The following is a 23177-nucleotide window of genomic DNA, read 5'->3' as shown; positions in this document are numbered from 1 at the left end:
CATAAGTCTGACTTTTAAATCTAAATAAAAATAACATACCACTTAAATTTGATTAAACCTTCTTCCAGTTCTCAAATCAAACTATTTTTAATTCTATTTTAATCGGCTTACCGTATCTTCCTCGTCTCCGTTTCCGCTTCCGGTTAGTTCCTCCAATCGGCCATATTCCGCCGCTCTGTCTCAACCCAGCCGCCGCTCTGTTGCCGTAAGCCCACCATAGTTTCATTTCACAGGGGATGGTCTTCCATTCATAACGATACAATTGAACAGAGTGAATCGGGGGCAAACAGGTGATTTTATTCAGAAACGCTGACAGAAAACGGGCCGAGATGACGACGCGATCGGAGAGGGAAAAGGCTCAGAAACTGAACGAGCAGCATCAGGCCATTCTGTCCAAAATGCTGAGAGAGGATGATAACAAATACTGCGCCGACTGCGAAGCCAAAGGTGAGATGATGTAAAATCTCCTCAGCTACTCTTAAAAACTCGCGTTTGATGTTTTGGTCACCTGTACGCGGCAAGGAGTCTCGTTTCACACTAGGGGTGTTCAGGTTTCTTATGGCTCACGGTCCTGAGTCACCCGGGAGGAACGCCGTAACGTAAATGGGTGTCAAAACCTATTTAGACAGCGTATTTAATCACGTTTTAAATGAATGATTCTCAGACCCTGTTTAGGTTGACAGCTCAGTGCGTTTTGATATCCGGCGAATCACTATTCAGCCATGTGTCCTTGACCAAAACCATTATTAATGCATGAATGGAAAACCGGTCTGGAGTTGAAGTGATCAGCAGGTCTGATACTGTCACAGTGGTGTTTCATTGTGTAAGATGTTATTCAGGAGAGATTAACCTATAAATGTGTACCTGCTTTAATGATGCTTTGTTCCACATATCCACCTGTTTTATAATGGTTCATCCTAGAACAGTGTATATAATATCCTGTTATGTGTCCACAGGGACTATGCAGCTAGAAGTGATACTCTACCAGTAAGCAAGTGAAAGCAGTCTAGTTTTTCTTCAGGTGACTGTAACTGTAATAGCTGCTCAAGTGGAAGGTCTCTCTGTTTTGTTTTGGGGGAGGTGTTCACTCGAAATGCTCATAAGTATATCAGTATAATGTTTTGGTGCTCACAGGGAAGGATATGTTTTGTCATAACATGAGAATTAGTTTGTAAGGAATGTTGATGAAGACTAAAATGATGGTCAGATTTTAAAGACAAAATGGAAAATTCACCATGTTATAGATCTTATTGTGAACGATTAATTTGCGCATGTTTTATTATTTGAAAATGTTTTGACCTAATAATGTTTAATTAGAATCATAACCCGATATTCCAGTTAATCAACAACTCATGCATAAAACCAAGTGACACCCTATTTTTTGTTTTGTTTCACTAATTAGTTCCATTCAGATGTACTCCACAATACAGAAGAAAAGACTTTCCGCTACTACTGTTTTATTGCAACTTTAATATGTTGCTGTTGTAAACATTGTCAGAAAGTTGCGAGCAGGTCCTACACTGTCACTTTGGTGTAGTTTTGTGCTGTCGTATTTGAGCTAAACTCTGAGAGCAAAAAGCATTCTCATTTCCTCTCAGTTGCATATCCATTTTTGCATTAAGTGGCTGTGACTTTGCTAAATTCTCCAGCTTCGATCTTACCAACAAATCCTGATGCAAGCTCATAGGTGGCCTGTTACAACACAGATGTTTGTTTTAAATGCTGTTATAATTCCTCTTCTGTCTTCCCATCAAAGTCCTTCAGAGAGCATGTGGGAATGTTAAGGCAGTCTTGGGCTTTGCGGTGATGTCGCAGGCCAGTACCTTTTCAAGCTCCCCTCTCAGCTTTCGTCTTAAGCAGACCAGTTTCATCCACTCTGAGTTCTCCGGTGTCTTAAGTGCAGCCACACCTCACTGCTCATATTGCCTGGCCTCTTTCTGCCACTGTGTTTCTTTCTCTCTCTTACATAATGCCAGTGCTGATGGGAGGAGTTTGTAGCTTGATTAGCTTATGAATGACAGCCTGAAGAGAATGCTAAAGTCAACATGAAATCTAAAAACTTGTTTGAAAAGTCTGCCATGAAATGAAAAGTCTGCCATGCTTTAGTCTCCCTCATATTGTTGTTTTTTGAAGAATGTTGGATCAAGAGTGTTGGTGACCTTTGACTTCCATTGTATGTTCCTAATGACTATGCACAATATACTGTATCTAGTTTATGAGTTATATTATTAAGTACATCATCCAGGTGTTTATCTTTTTGAATTTTTTAGTGTGAATGCATTACTCACACTCAGAATAGTGCATATGCACACAAATTGGGAAAGACCTTGAGTAATTTCTCAAAAAACATCTTTTATTTTCCACAGAAGACTGATACAAGTATAATTTTTGGTGAACTATTAATTTAATACACTTTCTAGGTGTTAATGTGTGCTGATTCAGCAAAGAAATAAAGTTTTTTTTGAGGAAAACATTCCAGATTTTTTTCCTAATAGTGGACTTCTAGGGTTCCCAATGGTTTGAACGTCCAAACTGCAGTTTCAGTGCAGCTTCAAAGGGCTCTAAACGATCCCAGCCAAGGAATAAGGGTCTTATATAGCGAAATGATCAGTCATTTTCTTTAAAAAAAAATAAAAATGAATATGTTTTTAACGAATGCTTGTCTTGAAGTCAATTCTCTATATTGTTTGTGACTATTACCTGTAACCATTGCCTATGTCCAAAGTACATCTCAAAGATGGTGACATCCAAAAGTCACATCACACTTGACATGACAAAAGTTAAACTGAGGCACAATTTTGTTCATCAAATTTTAATGAACTGACTGAGCTTTATCTATTGAGTAGAGCGTTTTAGTCGTGCTCAGACCACAAAACTGTCTAGAGCAGTAAGTTAACGGAACTATGCATGGAAACGTGCTAGACACACTTTTCATGTGTAGGGCAGAGAGCCTCTCTCACACTGTGTGACGTGACAGAAAGTTGCTCAGTCCTGTTCTGTTCACACAGTAAGACTTCGCCGAAAATACGATTGTAGGTCCTGAAAATTTGTGGGTGTGAGTTCGGTTTTAACTGAATGTGGTTGTCACTCCTGTAAATAACCAGTGTGTGAATGCAACCATATTAATCACTCTCACACAGGACTGACAACGCTATTCTGGTAAAAATTTTACATATACCTTGCAGAATCTGCAAAATGTTAATTATTTTACCAAGATAAGAGAGATCATACAAAATGCATGTTTATTTTTATTTAGTACTGACCTGAATAAGATATTTCACCAAAAAAGATGTTTAAATTTAATCCACAAGATGACCCTGTTCAAAAGTTTACATACACTTAATTATTGATACACTTGATTAATAATACTGTGTTGTTACATGAATAATCCACAGCTGTGTTTTTTTTTGTCCTGAACAGTTAAACTGCCTGCTGTTCTTCAGAAAAATCCTTCAGGTCCCACATATTCTTTTGGTTTTCAGCATTTTTGTGTATTTCAACCCTTTCCAACAATGAGTTTATGATTTTGAGTTTCATCTGAGGACAAACTGAGGACAACTGAGGGAGTCGTATGCAACTATTACAGAAGGTTCAAATGCTCACTGATGCTCCAGAGGTCTTTAATGTGAAATCTTATTTAGATCAGTACTACTACTACATAAAAAATAACAAGCATTTTGTATGATGCCTCTTGGTAAAATAATAGACCTTGCAGAATCTGTAAATGCTAATGTAAACTTTTGACTTCAACTGTACCATTTTATTTCAAACCTAACTTTTGGTCTTCTGTGAAACACACAAGAAGATATTTTGAATGGACAATGAAAACCACTTGACAACAAATGATGAAATAACAAGGGATAGCTTTGTCTTTTTCCAATATGTTTGTGCCATCTGTGAAATTCTGACTCCACTTGGCTGTAGCATTGAGAGACTGCCATGGCACGAACTTGTTTTCTGCCATGTACTATAGTAAAGAAGAAATATATGGAGTACAGTAGATGGGGCAAGTGTGGCACCACAGGAGCTGCTGGTTCTATCCGATGGATGTGATTAGATGTGACAGAATAGTAGGGATCGGTCAGACATGGCTGAGCACAGTGTATCCAGAGGCTTTTATTTACTTAGTAGGCCGCTGCTCTCTCACTGCCTGATGCCACTATGCCAGCTGTCACTGACATGCAGAACACCACTGGAGAATGAAACCAGCCTATGTTTAAGGTCATGTTTGTATTGTGTGTGCAGTTTTTGTGTTAGACACACACTTCCAGTGTCTGTGTTTTTTGGATACCTGTGTTTGCTTATTTGCACTGAGTGAAAATGGTTTGCTCCAGCTGCAGAGCATTAGATATTTCTGTCTTTGGAGCTCAGGGCACTTGTGAGTTACACACACAGATTGTGACATGCCTGTTGTCTGGCGATAAGAACAGACTATATTTTATCTGCAGGTCACCTACTTTAGTGCTGTGGGATGAGGGCTGTTGTCAGTGAGGTCATGCTTTGTAAACCTTATTGGCTTCTCAGTTTGTTTGAAGTTATTATTATTTTTTTTTAATTTGTAGAATGACAATTAGTAATTACCCAAGCATGAACTACGGGGTGATTTATAGGGTCAAATAGAACCTGCATTATTTTTTATTTTTTTTTTAAATGAGATTGTGTTGATGTGTTATTCTAGCGTCAGTTTTGATGAACATTTAATCATTTATTTTTAGTATTTTCTGTTTATACTTATTTTATTAATAAAATCTATACTACTTTTTATACTATGAAATGGAAATATTTCGGTCCTAAACATTTGAGGCAGTCTGATTAAAAACTAACTAATGATAAACTATGAGCAGAACCCAAGTTAACCCAAGAATAACAATTTTTAACCCAAGATTAACAATATATAATAGGGATGCCTTTATTTATACACATTTAGAATATTTATATATATATTGTACATTTAAGTTTTTTTTTTTTCAGTTTTCATTTAAATTTTAGTGTCAGCAATTTTGTATATTTTTGTTATTTTTATTAGTTAAATGTTTGTTATTCAGGTTTTTTTTATTTTAATTAATAATGTTAATACTTACACCCAAACTTATTTAAGTTATTCAACAAGGCAATATAAAAATGATCTAAGATTTATATTAATTAATAATTTTAGTTTTATTCCATTTAAAAGGATATTATTGTCATTTTAGTTACCAGTAACAACACTGTTTTATTACTTTTATTATTTCTATTATTATTATTTAATAATAAATTCATACATATATACTGTTAGTTTTAACCACTTTTGCCAGTCAAATCCTTTTTTCTCTTTCTCTACCAGTGTTGCCAGGTCCAACTTTAACACAGTTGCTGCGGGTTGTTTTTCATGTCTGCAGTAGGGCTGGGCGGTATGACGGTATATATCGTTTACCGCGGAATGAAATGTGTACCGTAAAAGAATTTTTTTAATTCCGTGTATACCGCGAAATGTAAATAAGTGGACGTGGCCAACTCATGTGCAGCACGCGTGAGGCTGAGACTAGTTAAACCGTTGAATGCAAGACTGAAGGATATGCTGGGAGGTTGTTGCAATATTGTCACATGCCACAGATCATCACTGAAACCTGAGATGGTAGACCAGCTTGTATTCCTTGCACACAATTTGTAATTGTTCTGAGAAGTTTTATGTTTGTTTTATTTTTCATTGTTTATTTATTTGATTTGATTTGGTATTTATAAGGTTAAAAATAAAATACAAAATAATCAAATAAGATCAAGTCCTTTTCTTTTCTTAAATATTCAAGCTTATTTATTATATAAAGCCCTTTTGTACATTTTCTGGAATAACTACCTATATAAAAAACTATATTGTGAAAGATATCGTTACCGTGAAATAAAATTTTGGTCATACCGCCTAGCCCTAGTCTGCGGGCTGAAGTGACCCCGATATCGTGATATTTAACCCCAAATTTTACCAGAAAAAAAATTTGTATTTTACCTCCTGAAACACTATTTTTACTGGGGGACCCCTTCTAAAACGCAATTGGGCTAGTTTTCAGTAGAAATTGGGTGGGTTTTATTGTAAAAACTTGGGATGTGCCGAATATTTGGCCACCGTAATTTTCGGCCGAAAATGGCCCAAAAGTGCATTTTCGGTTTTCGGCCGAAAGACTTTTATCACCGAAACAACACGGCCGAAACAGTATGTTGACGCAAACAGAAACCGGGCCTGCACGTGCTTATCTGAAGCAACACGTCTGCGGTGTGGACGTTTTTCAGTATATCTGAGAAAGACCCACGGATAGCGATTTGCAAAGCTAGCAATGCCGAAATTTCAAGAGGGGGTGTGTCTGCAGTCGTGCGTGCAGCCAGTGATGAGAGCAGAGATCGGCGCATTGCGCGCAGACATGTAGCTTTCAGTGAGTGAAAAACAATATCTTTACACTCGTGTTTCATCGCAATATTTTAAAGATATGTCTTTTCTATATACTGTATTTTTATAAATATTTATGTTTTAAACCATGGAGGTGAGCCAATGGATATCACACAAGCAACGTGAAAACTGCGCAATATGTTAAAGTGAAAGTAAAAACTGACAGTGCTTTCAGCATCTGACGTGCATTCTCTGAGACAATAAGAGACGATTATACTTCATATGCTGATATTAATTTAGTCCCCTAATATTTTTCTTGTGCCCCAAACATGGTGGAAAAAAAAAAAAAGAAATGTATTTTGTGTAAGGTTTGTTTTTGAAAGTCGGTTCTTGAAATAAAGCTCTTAATTTTCATTGATGACTGCAGTGTAATTAGGGTTAAGAAAGTCTTAACTATGATTTCAGGTGGTCTTAAATGTGGGGACTGAAAGACAAGAATTGTGATGAAACTTTAAAAGACTATCCATTGAATAAATATGCTTTGCACGTTTCAAAGTCATTTGCTGCGCTGCTTTGTGGACAAGCATTCTGACAGCGCCTCCTGCTGGAAGAGAAACGCGTAGAGCTGTAAATGTGAACTGATGGATCCACAAGATAATGTGCTATAAAAAAATTAAACAATTTAAACAAAGGCAGTAAAATATATGTATATGTTATTTAAGTAATATAATACTTGATTGATAATAATTGTTTAAATTAATATAATTGATTTATTCTTTGAAACTTTAATATTAATTTATGCAATTACAATGCCTTGATTTTAGTAAGATTAGTACACAGTCATAGCCATAAATGCAATGGTACTAATAATTGGCATAATTCTTTTGGTGTTTCGGTTTTCTGCCTTGCTTTCCTCTTTTTCGGTTTCGGCCAAGAATTTTCATTTCGGTGCATCCCTAGTAAAAACCTACTAACCCTGCTGTCTACAGTAAATCTTGCTCAGCTGTGCACAACCCAGGCTCACTGGAAATACGTGCCTCTATATACATTTCTGCAACACCATAATTACGTATTGTTTCGCAGCAGTTTCCAAGTGAAATGTCCAGATAGTGGTGCTAAAACACACATTCAATACATTGGGGTACGTATTGCGGATGTTCAGAATTCAAATATCCGTTTAGTGTAAATGCTCTATCGTGTTGGAAATATCCCCTATACCAAACCCTACCCTAAACTTACCCAAAAGTGTTGTGGGTTGTGGAAAAGGTTTCAGAGGGGGGTGAGGTGATTTGAATTGAGGGCTCTCACAGCTTGGGGGAAAAAGCTGTTGAGTAGTCTAGCAGAGCGGGCTCTAATGCTCCGGTACCGTCTTCCTGATGGCAAGAGCTGGAAGAGACTGTGGGAAGGATGGGTGGGATCTTTCACGATACTGGTGGCTTTACTGGAGCATCGTGCAAGAAAAATGTCCAAGTATGTTTTTTCAGTTTTGCAGATATGTATATAGCGGCACATATTTCCAGTGAGCCTATGTTGGCTGTGCATCCTGGGTAAAAGGCAGACACCAGTCATTTTGTCTAACACAAGTAGTTAAGCTGATGTAGTGGGTGGTGTGATTAGTAGGTGTCCAGATCAGTGTCATGTTTTAGCTACCTCACAATTAGCGATCAACTGTACTGTTAATAGTGTTCAGCATTCATTATCAGCCAGATTTTGTGGTCAGATACAAAAAAAACTCACAGATTGCCATAGCCAGTGGAAAGCAATGTATGTCATTATATCTACTTAGCTACAGCCATTAACCAGCGAGCAGTGAGTCTGCTCACGTGAGCTTTTTGTAAAACTCTGTGGGCACAGATTCTGGGAATACTTCTGGGCGCTTCTAGTAATGAGTAATGATCCAATCATAACTGCAGGTCTCAAGACAGAAGACAGCAGAGAGTACTATAGTGTGTGTGTGTGTGTGTGTGTGTGTGTCCTTCCTGCTTTAAGTGCTGATAGAGGTGTGTGTGTGCGCTGTATTGGTTTTGCATTGTGTCTGGCAACTGGAGAGTGTTGAGAGAGGCATCTATTTGATAGGCTCTGCATCCTTTACTTCCTCTTGCTCACGCACATGCCACAAGGACAGACAGGAAATGTGCTCTGGTACTTCCTCCTGTGTGCTGTCTTTCACGCTGTCGTTCACAGAGATAAGAACTGTTGAAAACCTGTGTCAGCATCTTTGTGTGTTTTGGTCATATTGTCCTCCTGAAGTTGTTATGATTTGCAGAGAGCATACGTTTGAAAGGCCGGAGAGTAAAAATATTAGGGCTGTCATATTAATGTGATTAATTTGTGTAAAAAGTAAACTAATTCATGCCAGGACTTGACATAGTTTTCATAGTTTCATAGCTGGCTAGGATTTTCCTACCATCAAATCAGTATTTCCGATTAGTTTTTAATTGACTGATACCTTTAATGTCAGTGTATTGCAGTAGGTCAAAAATGAACTTTTCTATTAAGGGCCAACATTTGCTTCCAGGAATGGATTTCTTTAGGGGTATTTTACATTTTGTGAGGGATTTATAATAATCACCTTATTATTATAGAAAACATACACTACCAGTCAAAAGGTTTTGAACAGTAAGATGTTTTTAAAGAATTCTCTTCTGCTCACCAAGCCTGCATTTATTTGATCTAAAATACAGAAAAAAACTGTGAAATTTTGAAATATTTTCTATTTGAATATATTTTAAAATGTAAATTATTCCTTTGATCAAAGCTACATTTTCAGCATCATTACTCCAGTCTACAGTGTCACATGATCCTTCAGAAATCATTGTAATGTGCTGATTTGCTTTTCAAGAAATAATTTTATTAATATTATTATCAATATTTAAAACAGTTGAGTACATTTTTGAGGATTCTTTGATAAATAGAAGATCCAAATATTGTATTTATTACTTTTTATTAATTTATCTGAAATAAAAAGTGTTTGTAACATTACACACTATACCATTCAAAAGCTTGTGAGTATTTTTTTTCTTTTTGGGACAGAAATTATAGAAATTCATTTAGCAACGATGCTTTAAATTGATCAAAAGTGTGATAAAGACATTTATTATGTTACAAGATATTTCTATTTCAGATAAATGCGGTTCTTCTGAACTTTCTATTCATCAAAGAATCCTGAAAAAAATCTACTTGGCTTTTTTCAACAATAATAATAATAATAACAATAATAATAAATGTTTTTTGAGCAGCAAATCAGAATATTAGAATGATTTCTGAAAAATCATGTGACTGGAGTAATGAAAATTCAGATTTGAAATCACAGAAAATCAATTACATTTGAAAATGTATTCAAATACTTATTTTAAGTAGAAGCGTTTCAAAATTTTACTGTTTTTGCTGTACTTTGAATAAAATAAATGCAGGCTTACTGTTCAAAAACTTTTGACAGGTAGTGTATCTTTACTGTCAAATACTTAAATTTACCCAATCAATTTAATCAATATTTTAAATGGTTGTCAATAACAATAGACTGTTTAAAATTGTATTTAAATTATATATGTAAAAATTGTAAGATCATAGGGCTGCAATATTATTGTATATTATTGCTCTTTATAATTCTAATAATTACTAATATCCAGATATAGATCCATATAGATTAATATCGGTTTTGTTTTGGGCACGTCACATTCTGGCTTTACAGACAAACATGTTTACTTATGCAAACGTATGCAAAAACTCACATTATATCACTAAAGCTATTAAACAAATCTTTTATGTGGTATCTGCACTGTTTATGATGAGGGAATTTGCGAGCACTTAACAGCTCCGGTGTTTTCAGTGCTGACTAATCTTAAATGCCTCTGATTGGCCAATGCATTCTTAAGTTCAGAAAGCGCATTTGATTGGTTATAAGGTTCAACGCTTCACAAAACAGCGCATACGAGCAATCCGATGCAGTGTGAGCGAATCTAAATTTAATTCCACAAATTGAAGCTTTTCATTCATTTTCACATTTCATTTTAATTGCAGCAACCGTAAAACATTGTTTAATTGTGCAGGGGCATTTTTTGCCCCTTTGGTTTGAATTTATCGACCATTTTTGTTCATTTTGGTGGCATTTTTGCCATAAGCCCTCATTAATTTCTGACCCTGATAGTAACCCTTCATTCCAGGCAATATTTGACCTCACTGTAGTGTCCATCAGAGGGATTTCCCCTGCTATATGAAACAATACTCTTTGTTTCCTCTGTGTGTCAGGAATGATGTGCATGATCACTATCTCTGTGGGTGAATTCTAGAAATGCCTGCAATAGCAGCAGCTTCCTTTCCTTTGGACTGGATTCTCTGCTTCTGACAAACACGCTGAGGAATCGTGTTTTGCTCAGGCTTTGTCTAAACATGTTAACCTTCGCAAAAATAGATGATGTCATTCCCTTATGAATTATGGCTTTAGTAATTACAGGCTGACGAAAGCAAGTGTGTCTTTCTGACTTGTTCTCCAGGGTTTAGGGCCTGGAATGTGAGCAAAATTACAGTTGTTTTAAAGCTGATTATTAAAGGAAATATGTGGAATTCCAGCAAATGGATTAAAATATTGGGAAAATATTGGTAGCTGAATTCATGATCAAATTAGACATAATATTTATTAAACTTACCTTTCAAATGTTTGTATGTGAAGTGTTTTGTCTTATTTGCTAATGTGTACAATTTGGTTCGAAAGTTTGAAAGAACAAGAACAACATTTATTAAAAATAGAAGTCTTTGTAACAATATTAGTATTTACTATCACTTATCAATTTAACACATACTTGCTGAATGACAGTATTATTTTTTTTCAAACTAAGAAAACAGAAAGTTTACTGACCCCAAACTTTGAACAGTAGTTGATATTGTTAGAAAAGATTTATATTTTAAATAAACGCTGTTCTTCTTAACATGTTATTTATCCAAGAATCTTTAAAAAAGTGTCACAGGTTGCGAATAAAACAAACATGTTTCCAACATTAAAGGTCCCATATTGTACACATTTCTGGAGGTTTATTTTAGTTGTTGATGTCCTTAACAATATATATTTGCGGTATAAGTGCCAAAATCCATCTCAATATATTTTTACAGCTCCTTTTTTAGGAGCTCTGTCAAAAACAGGTCGATTTTGGCCCATCTAATTAATATTCATGAGCCTCTCTTCTGATTGGCCTGTTGTTTTCTGAGTGACGCACAGCCAGGCCAACCACAGGTAACTACGGTCATGTATGCTTCAGCCGAGCCCAGAGCCATAGAGAGAGCCTAGCCTGCTGATACTCAACAGGATATTTCAGAGTTTGCGTCGCATTACATCTCACATCCAAACGTCACATGTCTTTATGGGTTGTGTGTAAAGCACGCACAGATTCTGGAAAACAACTGTGAATGAACCAAATTAAACAACTCCGGAACAAATCATGGGACACATTATCCGTGTATTTACCGGAATGGCTGTGTGAAAGAGGCTGAAGTTGACGTGCCTCTGGTCTCTTATATTCACGTTGTTCTGAAGCCTGTGCAATGATGTAGTTTCGACATCTATCGACTGAACAGGGTTTTCTCGACTTGTTTTCGTGTTGTTGTTGCTTAGAAATGAAATGGACCCGATGTTGTCTGGGTTTGACAAAAGGAGGGTGGGACGTGATTGGTGCTGGGGTGGTGACTGAAGGCAGTGACTGAGTAGATCGGACGTCACATCTGTACGGAAGTCACAGCGGCTCGTGAAAATGAACAGCTACTTTAAGCAGGCTGTGTGCAGTTTACTGTGGATTGACTGTTTTAAAACTCATATGGTAGTTACATAGCCCCTAGACCTCAGTTATCATGAAAAAAGCCAGGAAATTTCGATTTTGACAATATGGGACCTTTAAATCAGCATATTAAAATGATTTCTAAAGGATCATCTGACACTTAAAACTGGAGTAATGGCTGATGAAAATTCAGCATTTCATCACAGGAATAAATTCTATTTTAATGTATATTAAAATAGAAAACCACTGTTTTAAATTGCAATAATATTTCACAATATTACTGTTTTTTCTGTATTATTAATTAAACACAGCCTTGATAAGCAGAAAAACGTATTTAAAAACATTGCAAACGTTTGAACGACTGTGTATTTAGCAAAGGAACTTTGTCTTTATATGACTTTATATCAAATGTCTTATTGTTTTAATTCTAATCAAAAGGCATTCAAACAATAATTCAATAAAAGTTACAACCAATTTAGGGACTTGCACATATGAGTGCCTTATTTTGCCCAAATATTATCCTGCTGTTTCACGGACGGCTCTACCAGCTGGACTGGTTTCGGTTAGAGCAGCTGTTGTGCTGCTTTCTAATGCTTTTCAGACAGATTCCATTCCCCTCAAAGCCTGGATCAAATTGGGCTGCATCCGGATGTCAACGTGGAGCCTGTGACTGCCGAAACTGAGAAGCGTTTGGTGGTGGCCACATGTGTCAGGGTCAATTCAATTCTGTCCTTCATGGCCTGGAAGTGAGTCAGTCTTGGTAAACTTTCAGTCTAAGCTGATGTCATTGAGAGAGTCTCTTCATACAGAAGTTTTAAGTTACTCGGCCTAGCCTGGTGTTAAATTATGAATAGTTGAATATATTAAAAGCTTTTACTAAAGCCTGTCTGCTTTTCCTCTCATCAAATCGATTGTCTTTTAGTGGTCTGGCCATATAACTAAGCTTAAGCTTATGTGCTTTCCTTTAGTTTGTCAGCAGGTGGTGCAAGAGAGACATTACTTCGCTTGTCCTACAGCATAAGTATGTGGTTAAACTGTTGACTGGATTTATGTTCATTGTGGTGTGTTTTGGCTTAGTTCTCTGAGCTCTGTGGATGAAACCCTGTTGCTACAATCTCAGCTGAATAAAGACGGGAATTTAGCCTTTTGTGTGTCTGGCAGTGATTAATTTGAACAGAGCTCAAAAGAGCATGTGGAAGAGTTTAGGGCTGCGTTCCAAATGAAATACTAGCTAACTACACAGTGTACACAATATATATATATTTTTTAAGATGAAAGATAAACAGTGGTTGTATATAAACCAGTAGCATAAAAGTTAGCCGTGTGTTATTTGTGTGATTGACAGAAAATCTCAATATTTTTTAGGGTGGATTTTGTTGATAACGATAATTAGACAATAGTTACAGCAGTGACTGAAGCTTTTTATATCCTTCAAATTCTGTCTGATGGTTAGTTCACAGAAATGATAAAATTATTAAAGGCCTATAATTGCCACCTTAAAATGATTTTCAGGGGCATTTATTAGGGCAATGCTGCCTAACCTTATTAGATATATGCATCATAATGTTTTGATTTCCAGGGACTTTCTTACATTTGTGAGGACAATTTTCATAATGATCTTATTAAAAAAACCATACTATGCTCTTTTTAATGTCAAATACTTAGATTTACCCAATTACTTTAATCAATATTTTAAACTGTTGTCAATAACAATAGACTAAATTGTATTTAAATTATACATGTAAAAAACAGAAGTTTCTAGGGCTGCAATGTTAAACTCCTGTTATAATCACTGAAGCTACAAAATTAATCTTTTATTTACATAGTATCTGCACTGTGTTGAGGGAATTCGCGAACATGTGCACTCAACACAGTTCTGGTGTTTTCAGCGCTGACTAATCTAAGCTTCTCTGATTGGCCAATGCATTCCTAAGTTCAACAGAAACACTTTTGATTGGTTATAAGGCTCAACGATGCACAAAAAGTTGTGTAAAAGCAATCTGATGCAGTGTGAGCGAATCTAAATGTAATTCTGCAAATTGATACTTTTCATTCGTTTTCACATTTCACGTTGTTTAATGGTTCAGAGGCATTTTTGGCCCCTTCATTTTGAATTCATGGGGAATTTTTGTTTATTTTGGTCAAATTTTTGCCACAAGCCCTCATTCATTTCTGTCCTTAGTATCAACAATCTAATTTTGCACTGCAGAGGTGGTGCAGAAGCTGCATTTGAAGTGTCATTTAGGTATAATTTAGGATATTTTTTTTAATTTTTATTAATACTTTTATGAAAATAAAATAATTAATTCGTACTTAATACTTTTATTCAACAAGGATTCATTAAATTGATCAAATGTGAAAGTAAAGACATTTATAATGTTGCATAATATTTCAGTTGTTCTTTTGAACTTTCTGTGTATCAGAAAATCCTGAAAATATTGTATTAATGCAGCTGTTTTCAGTGTTGACGAGAATAAAAAAAGTCCAGCCAAAACTGAGATTTATGCATCATATGAAAGCTCAATAAATAAGCTTTCTATTGATGTATGGTTTGTTAGGATAGGACAATATTTGACCGAGATACATCTATTTGAAAATCAGGAGTCTGAGGGTGCAAAAAAATCTAAACACTGAGAAAATCACCTTTAAAGTTGTCCAAATTAGGTTCTTAACAATGCATATTGCAAATAAAAAATTACATTTTGATATGTTTATAGTAGGAATTTTACAAAAAATCTTCATGGAACATGGTCTTTACTTAATTTCCTAATGATTTTTGGCAAAAAAGAAAAATCTAAAATTTTGACCCATGCAATGTATTTTTGGCTAGTGCTACAAACATACCCCAGCGACTTAAGACTGGTTTTGTGGTCCAGGGTCACAAATGAACTATAGTGTTCTGCACCCACTAGTATCAAAAATGATATCTGGTGTCTGAATTATTTTTGGTTTGACTGTATATCAGTCTCTTTGCCTCTCACCAACAGGGGGCAGCACAGCACCACTCAATCTGAAGTGAACCCGCTCATCTCTCCTTTCTGTTCGGTTTAAACTTAAATGACTCAGGCTTCTTGGCTACAGGTCACATTCTCCCAAACTTGCTTTTAACACCATATTATGAGACCAGCGGGTACGATTAAGGTTGTTCACAGAGGTCACAGCGAGTTGGCCTTTTTCTCATGTTCACTTGCAGTCGTTCCTCTGCTTTCCACCTGACAGAACAGCCACTGTGCTGAGACCTTTACTCCCTTCCCAAATGCTCTGCCTTTCCTTCCCTCACCTGTCACAGATAGCGGACGCACACGCATACGCGCACACCTTTTCTCTCAGTCTCTGTCAGACGTCTTTCTCCTGCTAGGCTGGAATAGAGGGCTCTAATTTCATGCTCTACTAGTCTTCCCTCTGTGAGGCCGAACTCAACTGTCACTCAGTTGGACTCCACTGCCAGTTTTGAGATGCCGTGTGTGTATGTGTGTGTTCTCGCGCCTCAGAAGACCAGCAGAGCGGAGCTTTTCTTTGAACAGGGCTTCTTTTTTCCTCTAATGAAGGAGTTAGTTCTCTCAGGATCTCTGTGACTGGTTTTAATCTTTAATTGAAGTCTTAATTTATTTGGGGGGGGGGGGGGCTTTGTAGAGTGTGTCGTCACATGACGTCTGCTGTTTTGAGCTTGTGTCTGTGAAGATGAAGGTCTTGGCAAATTTTGTGTATCTGTGTCTGCTTTGTTTTGGTTTCAGGTCTGAAAAATTAAAGAGCTTTTACTGCTTCTCAAAGATCGTTTTATTTCATCTCTTGTTTTTGGCGACAATCCGTGAGCTGCTGTTTTATGTAAATTAACTATGTCAGTCATGGATAATGATAGGCTGCTGTACTCTGCTGACTGTGGCGCAATGATATTGTGGTGTTTCTGTGGCTGTCTGGGGCACTTTGACAAGTCTAGGAGCAGTAAAGAAGTGCATGTGGAGTGGCACAGCAGGTCTGCAAGGCTCCTACTGTTCTCAGTGTGACTCACTTTCTCCCCACAATGCTTTGCAGCTTTGTCGGAAACCTGTTGTGACAAGAGCCGAGAAATATGGGGGAAATAGAAGCTACTGTGGCTTCTTTAGATGTACACCAACACTCTAATTGGTGGGAATAATTAAAGTAAGATTTTAAGATGTTTGCATGGGTTTTACCAACTACTTGCCATTTTGATTTTGTGTCTTCACACTTGTCATGTTGGTTCGATTAAAACGATCTCCGCTCCGATTGCTCTGTTAGTGCGGTTCATTTGAGTAAGTGTGAACGCTGCCATCCGAACCCTGGTGCGCACCAAACAAGTGGATCATATTTCATTCAAACCGCAGCAGAGTTTGTTTGGAAGCGGACCGAGACCCATCTTTTTTGCGGTCTCGGTCCGCCTCAAAACGAACTCTGGTGCGGTTTGAATGAAATATGAATTCAGCAGGGACTAAATACTTCTAAACGAACCAAAAACAGAAAGTAATGACAAGATTTCGCAAAGGGAGCAAGCGGTGTATCTAAAACAAAATGAGCATAGGGCAAACGTGAAGCAACAAGGTGGTAAAGCGCCTTTTATGAGCTCTTTGTGAGTTAGTCTAGCAGACGACATTAGGTGTATTCGACTTAAAGCAGCATTAAGCAGACCGATCAGTGAATGGGAACGTTGATGTCCTACACCCGCAGGGCCGCTTTAAGTTAAACGCACCTTTTCCTTTTGTTTGGAGTGTTCGGTGAGTTCCGTCACAAAATATACGTCATTCAATCCTACCATATGGCACTATGCCTTCAGGTTCGGTATCTTTAGGTTTGCTGTCAAAAATGCAAGTGTGAACGCTAAGCAGATCAGGACCAAATGTGTCTTTTTTCTTTTTTGGTCCGGACCAAATAAACCATATGAACTGAGCTAAAAGTGTGAACACACCCTATGAAATCGGTTTGGATTTACAGTCATTTTTATGGCCAATATTTGTCAATTTTGAGATAATGAAGACTGATTAAATGGTTGATTTAAAAAAATTGTTACCTATTGTTGTGTGTGTGTGTGTGTGTGTGTGTGTGTGTGTGTGTGTGTGTGTACCTGGTATTCATCATGTTATGGGGACCAAATGTCCCCACAAGGATAGGAATACCAGTAGATTTTGACCTTGTGGGGACATTTCTCAGGTCCCCATGAGGAAACAGGCTTATAAATCATGCACAATGAGTTTTTTTGAGGAAGTAAAAGTATGCACAATCTCCTGTGAGGGCTAGGTTTAGGTGTAGGGTAGGTGTAGGGCGATAGAAAGTACGGTTTGTACAGTATAAAAACCATTACGCCTATGGAATGTCCCCATAAAACATGTAAACCCAACGTGTGTGTGTGTGTGTGTGTGTGTGTATTGAATAAATGCAATGTAATATATTTGTATTTATTTTATACACACTGCCGTTCAAACGTTTGGGATCAGTAAGATTTTTTTCTTATGCTCATCAAGGCGGTTTTTATCAAAATCAAAAATACTAAAAAAAATTAAAATAGTAAAGTATTATAACTGTGTAAAATAATGTTTTCTATTTTAATTTACATTCAAATCTAATTTATTTATGTGATCAAAGCTAAATTTTTAGCATCATCAGGGCTTGACATTAACTTTTTGAGGCACTTGTCCTTCGGACAAGTAAATTTATGTTTCACTTGTCCATGCACAAAAGTCACTTGTCCGGGTAAAGATTTATAATATCATTTATTTATTTTTTTGTTTTGCTAATGCAGAATTCATTGAAAGCATCCAAACACTATCAATATTAATACAATTCAGTTGAAACAGTAGAAAGGAACGTAGAAGTATAAGTAGAAAGGAACAGTAGAAGGATCTCCAGACTCATAGTATAATACAAAGTAATACTTTGCACGCTGATGTGCACAGTGTATCACCAGAGGTAGTGGTGACTCTTGGTGAAAAAAAATAAAACTATTTATCCGACAGACGCCACAGAACATTTCTCCGTCTTCATAAATAACCCAGTCGAATTCATCTTTCCATTTGGTTACAAATTTTCGTTCCCGTTTGAACTCATATGGTGCTGTTGGTGTAAGGCAGGGCTCGAAATTAACTTTTTTACTTGGTAGCACTGGTGCTCCCAACTTTAAAAAGTTAGGAGCATCCCAAAAAATTTAGGAGCACCCAATTTCTTTTTAGTTATGCACCGATCTTGATTCTTCATGGCCGATTCTGATTAACTGACATCTGACAGACGCCTGCCAGATGTTTGTACACAGCAGATGCTTTCCAGATCAAGAGATCTTTATCAGACATCTTGCAGACGTACATGTGCTATCTGAGCCGCATTGTATAGTATATTGACACGGAGGCGGCAGAATTGTATCTGACAGAATGTGCGCTGTAGCACGAAATATACTATATTTCTTCAAAAGCATATTGTGGAAACCTTTTAATTGTCCACAATAAAAATAAAATCGTCATTTCACACACCCCTAATTGCAGTTTGTGCAACGCCGGAACAGGGTTTGGTTGAGAGAGAGAGAGAGAGAGAGAGAAAAAAACGTCTAGTTCTAAGTTAAGCGGAGCGCAGTTTCAGTGACAGGGAATGATTGACGGCTCAGGGCTCGCAAAATGTCAAAATCTCTGGTAGCCCTTCGGGCAGGTACTCATCAGAATTTGATAGCCCAAAAATTAATTTAACTAGCCCAAATAAAAAAAAAGACATTTTTAAAAAATATAGAAAATCAGATAGGAGTCTAAATGTCAATCAAAAATATTTTCAATACACAAATATAAACAAATATCAAGGAAAGAATTTTATTTCACCATTTAGTGTAGCTGCAAAATTTTAAAATATCAATTTAAGGCAATTTATGACCCTTTTTTTAAGAGCTGCACAAGTTAAATGAACAGTATGAGTGGGGTTGGACAATGTACGGTAGAATATTAAGCCATAAAATTACATGATTTATAATTCAGACACAGACACAAAAAACAAAATATCTAATACAATGGCATTTCAACCTTTATACCATTAAAAGGGATAAATCAAGTATATAATTTCTTATATTTATATAAGATATATAACATTAGCATTACTTAATTGTTTAGATTTTTAAAAGGCAAATTAAATTATTTCACACTTACACATGGATCGATAATTCCAATAATTTGACCATAAACAGCTGAAAAAATGTATTGAAAATAAAAATTAATTTGTTTGTCACGAGGGGGCGCTTTAGGAGCGCTGAAATACTACGGTTTCCATAGTAACAGCTGTACACAAACCAGCACTAACGCCGTTTTATCAGACATGAAATGACAATGCAAACGACATGTTTCTGAGGACAGTCTGTTCCCTTCAGATACATTCATATGAAGACATCCCTGCAGCGTTTTGTCTTTGAAACGTACAGCATGCATATTTATTCAATGACATCATTGCCTTTTTGAAGATTTATTCAAACCTATCGCGATCGTCTTTTCGTCTCTTAAACTTATACGTTAATCAAGACTTTTAGTCTTGTACTACTATTCAGTAGTTAGGCTAGCGACAGTTTTGAAATCGAGTCGCACCACACTCATTTCTCTCACTCGCACAAATGCTTCCAAATATAATTTGAGGTCGCACAGATTAATTTATCGCAATTTCGAGAGAGAGAGAGAGAGAGAGAGAGAGAGCCGTGCGCGCTCGCGCACTCTCTCATGATCGAACATAGAATGCTGCTACGTCAGAGCGGCCAAAGCGTCAACAAGCTTCCTCGTACTTTTTGACAAGAGTTCTTAACGGGGCGGCCAGAGCTTCTTTGCAGCTCAAGTCGGCGGCGGTGTGAACGTACAGTAACTTCACGAGCAGGTCTTTTCCGTTCCGTGTGTGTGTGTGTGTGTGTGTGTGTGTGTGTGTGTGTGTGTGTATGTCGGTGCGCTGCGCTCTCTGTTCAATATTCCGCTCGGTGTTTGCGCTGCACGTTCTGCTCTGTCGTTAACGGCATATAACGTTAATTAACATGGCATTTTATTTTGTTTGAAATTTAACTTGTCCAGTCGGACAACCAATTTTCTCTTCCACTTGTCCTACAAAAAAATCCACTTGTCCCGGACAAGCGGACAAGCCTTAATGTCGAGCCCTGATCATTACTCTAGTCTTCAGTGCCAAATCATTCAGAAATCATTCTAATATGCTGATTTATTATCAATGTTGAAAATAGTTGTGCTGCCTAAAATCTTTTTGAAACCTACTCCTTTGAGGATTCTTTGATGTAATAAAAATTGACAGAAACAGCCTTTATTTAAAAAAGAAATCTTTTCTAACAATATTCTGTTCAAAAGTTTTGATCAGATAATTTTTTTTATTTTTAATAAATTGATAAAAGGGAGATAGCAAAGACTTATATTGTTAGAAAAGATTTATCTTTGAAATAAATGCTATTCTTTTTATCTTTTTATTCATCGAAGAATCCTAAAAAAGAGGTTCCAAAAATTTTTTTGACAGCACAACGGTTGCCAACATAGATATTTCTAATAATAAATCAGCATAGTAGAATGATTTCTAAAGGATTATGTGACACTTGCAAGTATATTAAAATAGAAACCATTATTTTATATTGCAATAACATTTCACAATATTAAAGTTTTTTTTTTTTTGTATTTTTTACCAAAGAAATGCAGCCTTGGTGAGCATAAGACACTTCTTTAAAAAACATTACAAGTTTTATTAATCCCAAAATCAATATATAAAATAAATATATAAAAATATAAATATATATTATAAATATATAAATGATATAAACTTACAAATCACCATCAGTACATTTTTGAAGTTCTAACAGTTATTAACCAAAGTCTACTCTGTACTGTCAAACTGGCCAAATTTCAGCCATGTAACTGATGGTTTTCACTCCTGTCAAAGGAATATTTTATCCCAAAAATGAACTGCATGAAATTTCTTCAAATGACAGTAATTTCTTCAAAAGGCATCAGAAGGCACCAGGAGTGACATGAAGTGAGATAGAAAGCATGTGAAAGCTGACTAAGGCTCAATCCCAATTCTACCCCTTAGCCCTACACTTAGCCCTACCCCTCCGTTTGGCGCGTTCACGTGAAGGGGTAGGGGTGTCTCATTTCTCTTTTGGTTGGAGGGGTAGGGGTAAGGGGAAGGGCCAGATAGCCCTCCAAACGAAGATTTTTCAGGACCTCACTTCAAACGAAGGGTTAAGAGAAATTTCCAACATGGCTGCTCACTCGAGCAAGCAGACTCGTAAATATAAGTAATTTTTGCCTTTAATAAGGATTTTCATGACAATGTTTCATTATATTTATATTACCTTCAATCTTGTGTTTGTGTTTATGGTGTTGTTTTGTAAATAAACGTTTGCAAAAAAATCGCTAAAGTTTGCTAGCAGATAGCACTGATTGCACGATATTACAAAATATATTTTTATGTCATATACACTTGACTGCATGTTAGAAACATGAAAGACCAGTGGCACGGCAATTTCCACTTTTTAAATCCCCTCTGATGCGCATTATTCAGTAGTGTCCTGCATTCGCCAAAATCATGGCAGTCCACCGCATCCAGTCATGTGAATAAATGTAAATATTCGCTCAAAACACCCAATAAAGGCAGTGATGATGCAGTCAGGACCGTGGAGCCGGCTTGCTTTGAAATGTCTTTAATGATTGCGCCTAATGCGCCCGCTCACCGCACCAGTAATTTAAATCAGTACATAATAATAAAAACGATACCTTACAAATAAAAAGAAGCTGATTTTTACGATCAGAAATTTCTTAAACCAGTGAACCCCTGTAAACATTTTAGTCCAAGGATCCAGAAAACGAATGCGTTCAAATAGAAAGTTCAAAACGAAATTCACAAATGGAACATATATACTTCTCCAGGCACCACTACACTGATTAGCAATTTGCCGCGCATGTGATAATGCGTTGTTTGTTTTGCTTACGGCCACATGTGAATGAACGGTGCGTACACCGTACATTTGTACTTTTTGCAACATGACAACATTTTGACATCTTGGAATGAGTGATAAACATCTGCGCATGTCCTCTGACGTAACATTAGGAACTAGAGACAACGTATGATGACGTATCACAGTGTTGTAGTGGTGTCCCATTTCTTAGGGGAAATATTTTAGCCCTTCCCCTTTACACTTTGTTTCAAGGGACAAGGGGAAGGGGCGAGGGGTAGGCGGAGGGGTAGAAAATAGAATTGGGATTGGGCCTAATTAGTGGGAGTAGATCAAATCAAGATCTTCAAGGGATTGTTCACAGAGAAAAAGTAAGTTCCATCATAATTTACTCACCCTCACATCATTCCAAACCTGTATCACTTTTTTTTTCTTCTGTGGAACATAAAAGAAAATACTTTGAAGACTTGGAACCAGTTTGGTGTCCATTTACTTCCATTGTCGATCATGATTTGATCAACTACCGATTAGTTGCCCTTAACGTGATTTCTATCTCACTTTATTTATGCTGTTCTTGGTGCCTTGTGTCAACTTTGAAGAAATTCTTGTGTTAGTCATCATCACCCTATCATTCTGTGCCTCCAGGGGGCGCTGTGAGAATGTTCTCTATTTAAAGCAGTGCAATGAAGTCCTCACCTCCTTTTTTCCTCTACAGTGTGCTTTGCATCTTTACAGTTCTTTAAATTCACATCCATCTGAATGAAAGCTATGAGTTCAGCTCAAAAATGATCTTGAATCACCTTTCCCAGCTCCCCTGCTCGCCCTCTCTTTCCCATATTTCTGACTCTTGTCTTCCCTGTTGACTGCCTTAAGTATCTTTAGCGTCACGGGGCGGACTGATCAATCTCCTTGGTGTGTTTTTTGGAAGCACCAGCTGAGAATCTGACAGGTTGTAATTTGGTTTGTGTGAAGCCCTGTGTTCACGGGTACATTTATTACTTTGAGTCTATTTCAGGATTTTATTCTCTCGTCCTCTCATGTAGTTCGCAGGGAAGCTAGTCTATATGTATTCAGTGTCAGCGTTTCGTCTCACGGTTAGTTTTCAGATAAATCCTCTTGGCTCTGCGGGTCGCTGCCTATCTGTTACGGT

The 23177-nt window shown here is 36.9% G+C and overlaps 1 protein-coding gene across 3 annotated transcripts in view; it reads left to right on the top strand.

Moving 5' to 3' along the window:
• The first annotated feature begins 164 nt into the window (after positions 1-164).
• smap1 (small ArfGAP 1) overlaps positions 165-23177 on the top strand; it is a 148426-nt gene continuing 125413 nt past the window's right edge. For all 3 annotated transcript variants that reach the window (XM_073833838.1, XM_073833837.1, XM_073833836.1), the window contains exon 1: positions 165-447. In XM_073833838.1, the coding sequence (XP_073689939.1) occupies positions 330-447 (118 nt within the window). In that variant the 5' untranslated portion in view covers positions 165-329. The remainder of the gene's footprint in view (positions 448-23177) is intronic.

The sequence above is a fragment of the Garra rufa genome, chromosome 2, assembly GCF_049309525.1.
Source record: "Garra rufa chromosome 2, GarRuf1.0, whole genome shotgun sequence".
NCBI classification, from domain to species: Eukaryota; Metazoa; Chordata; class Actinopteri; order Cypriniformes; family Cyprinidae; genus Garra; species Garra rufa.
The sequence above is the reverse complement of the archived record's forward strand: the minus strand, read 5'-3'. Positions and strand labels throughout refer to the sequence as shown.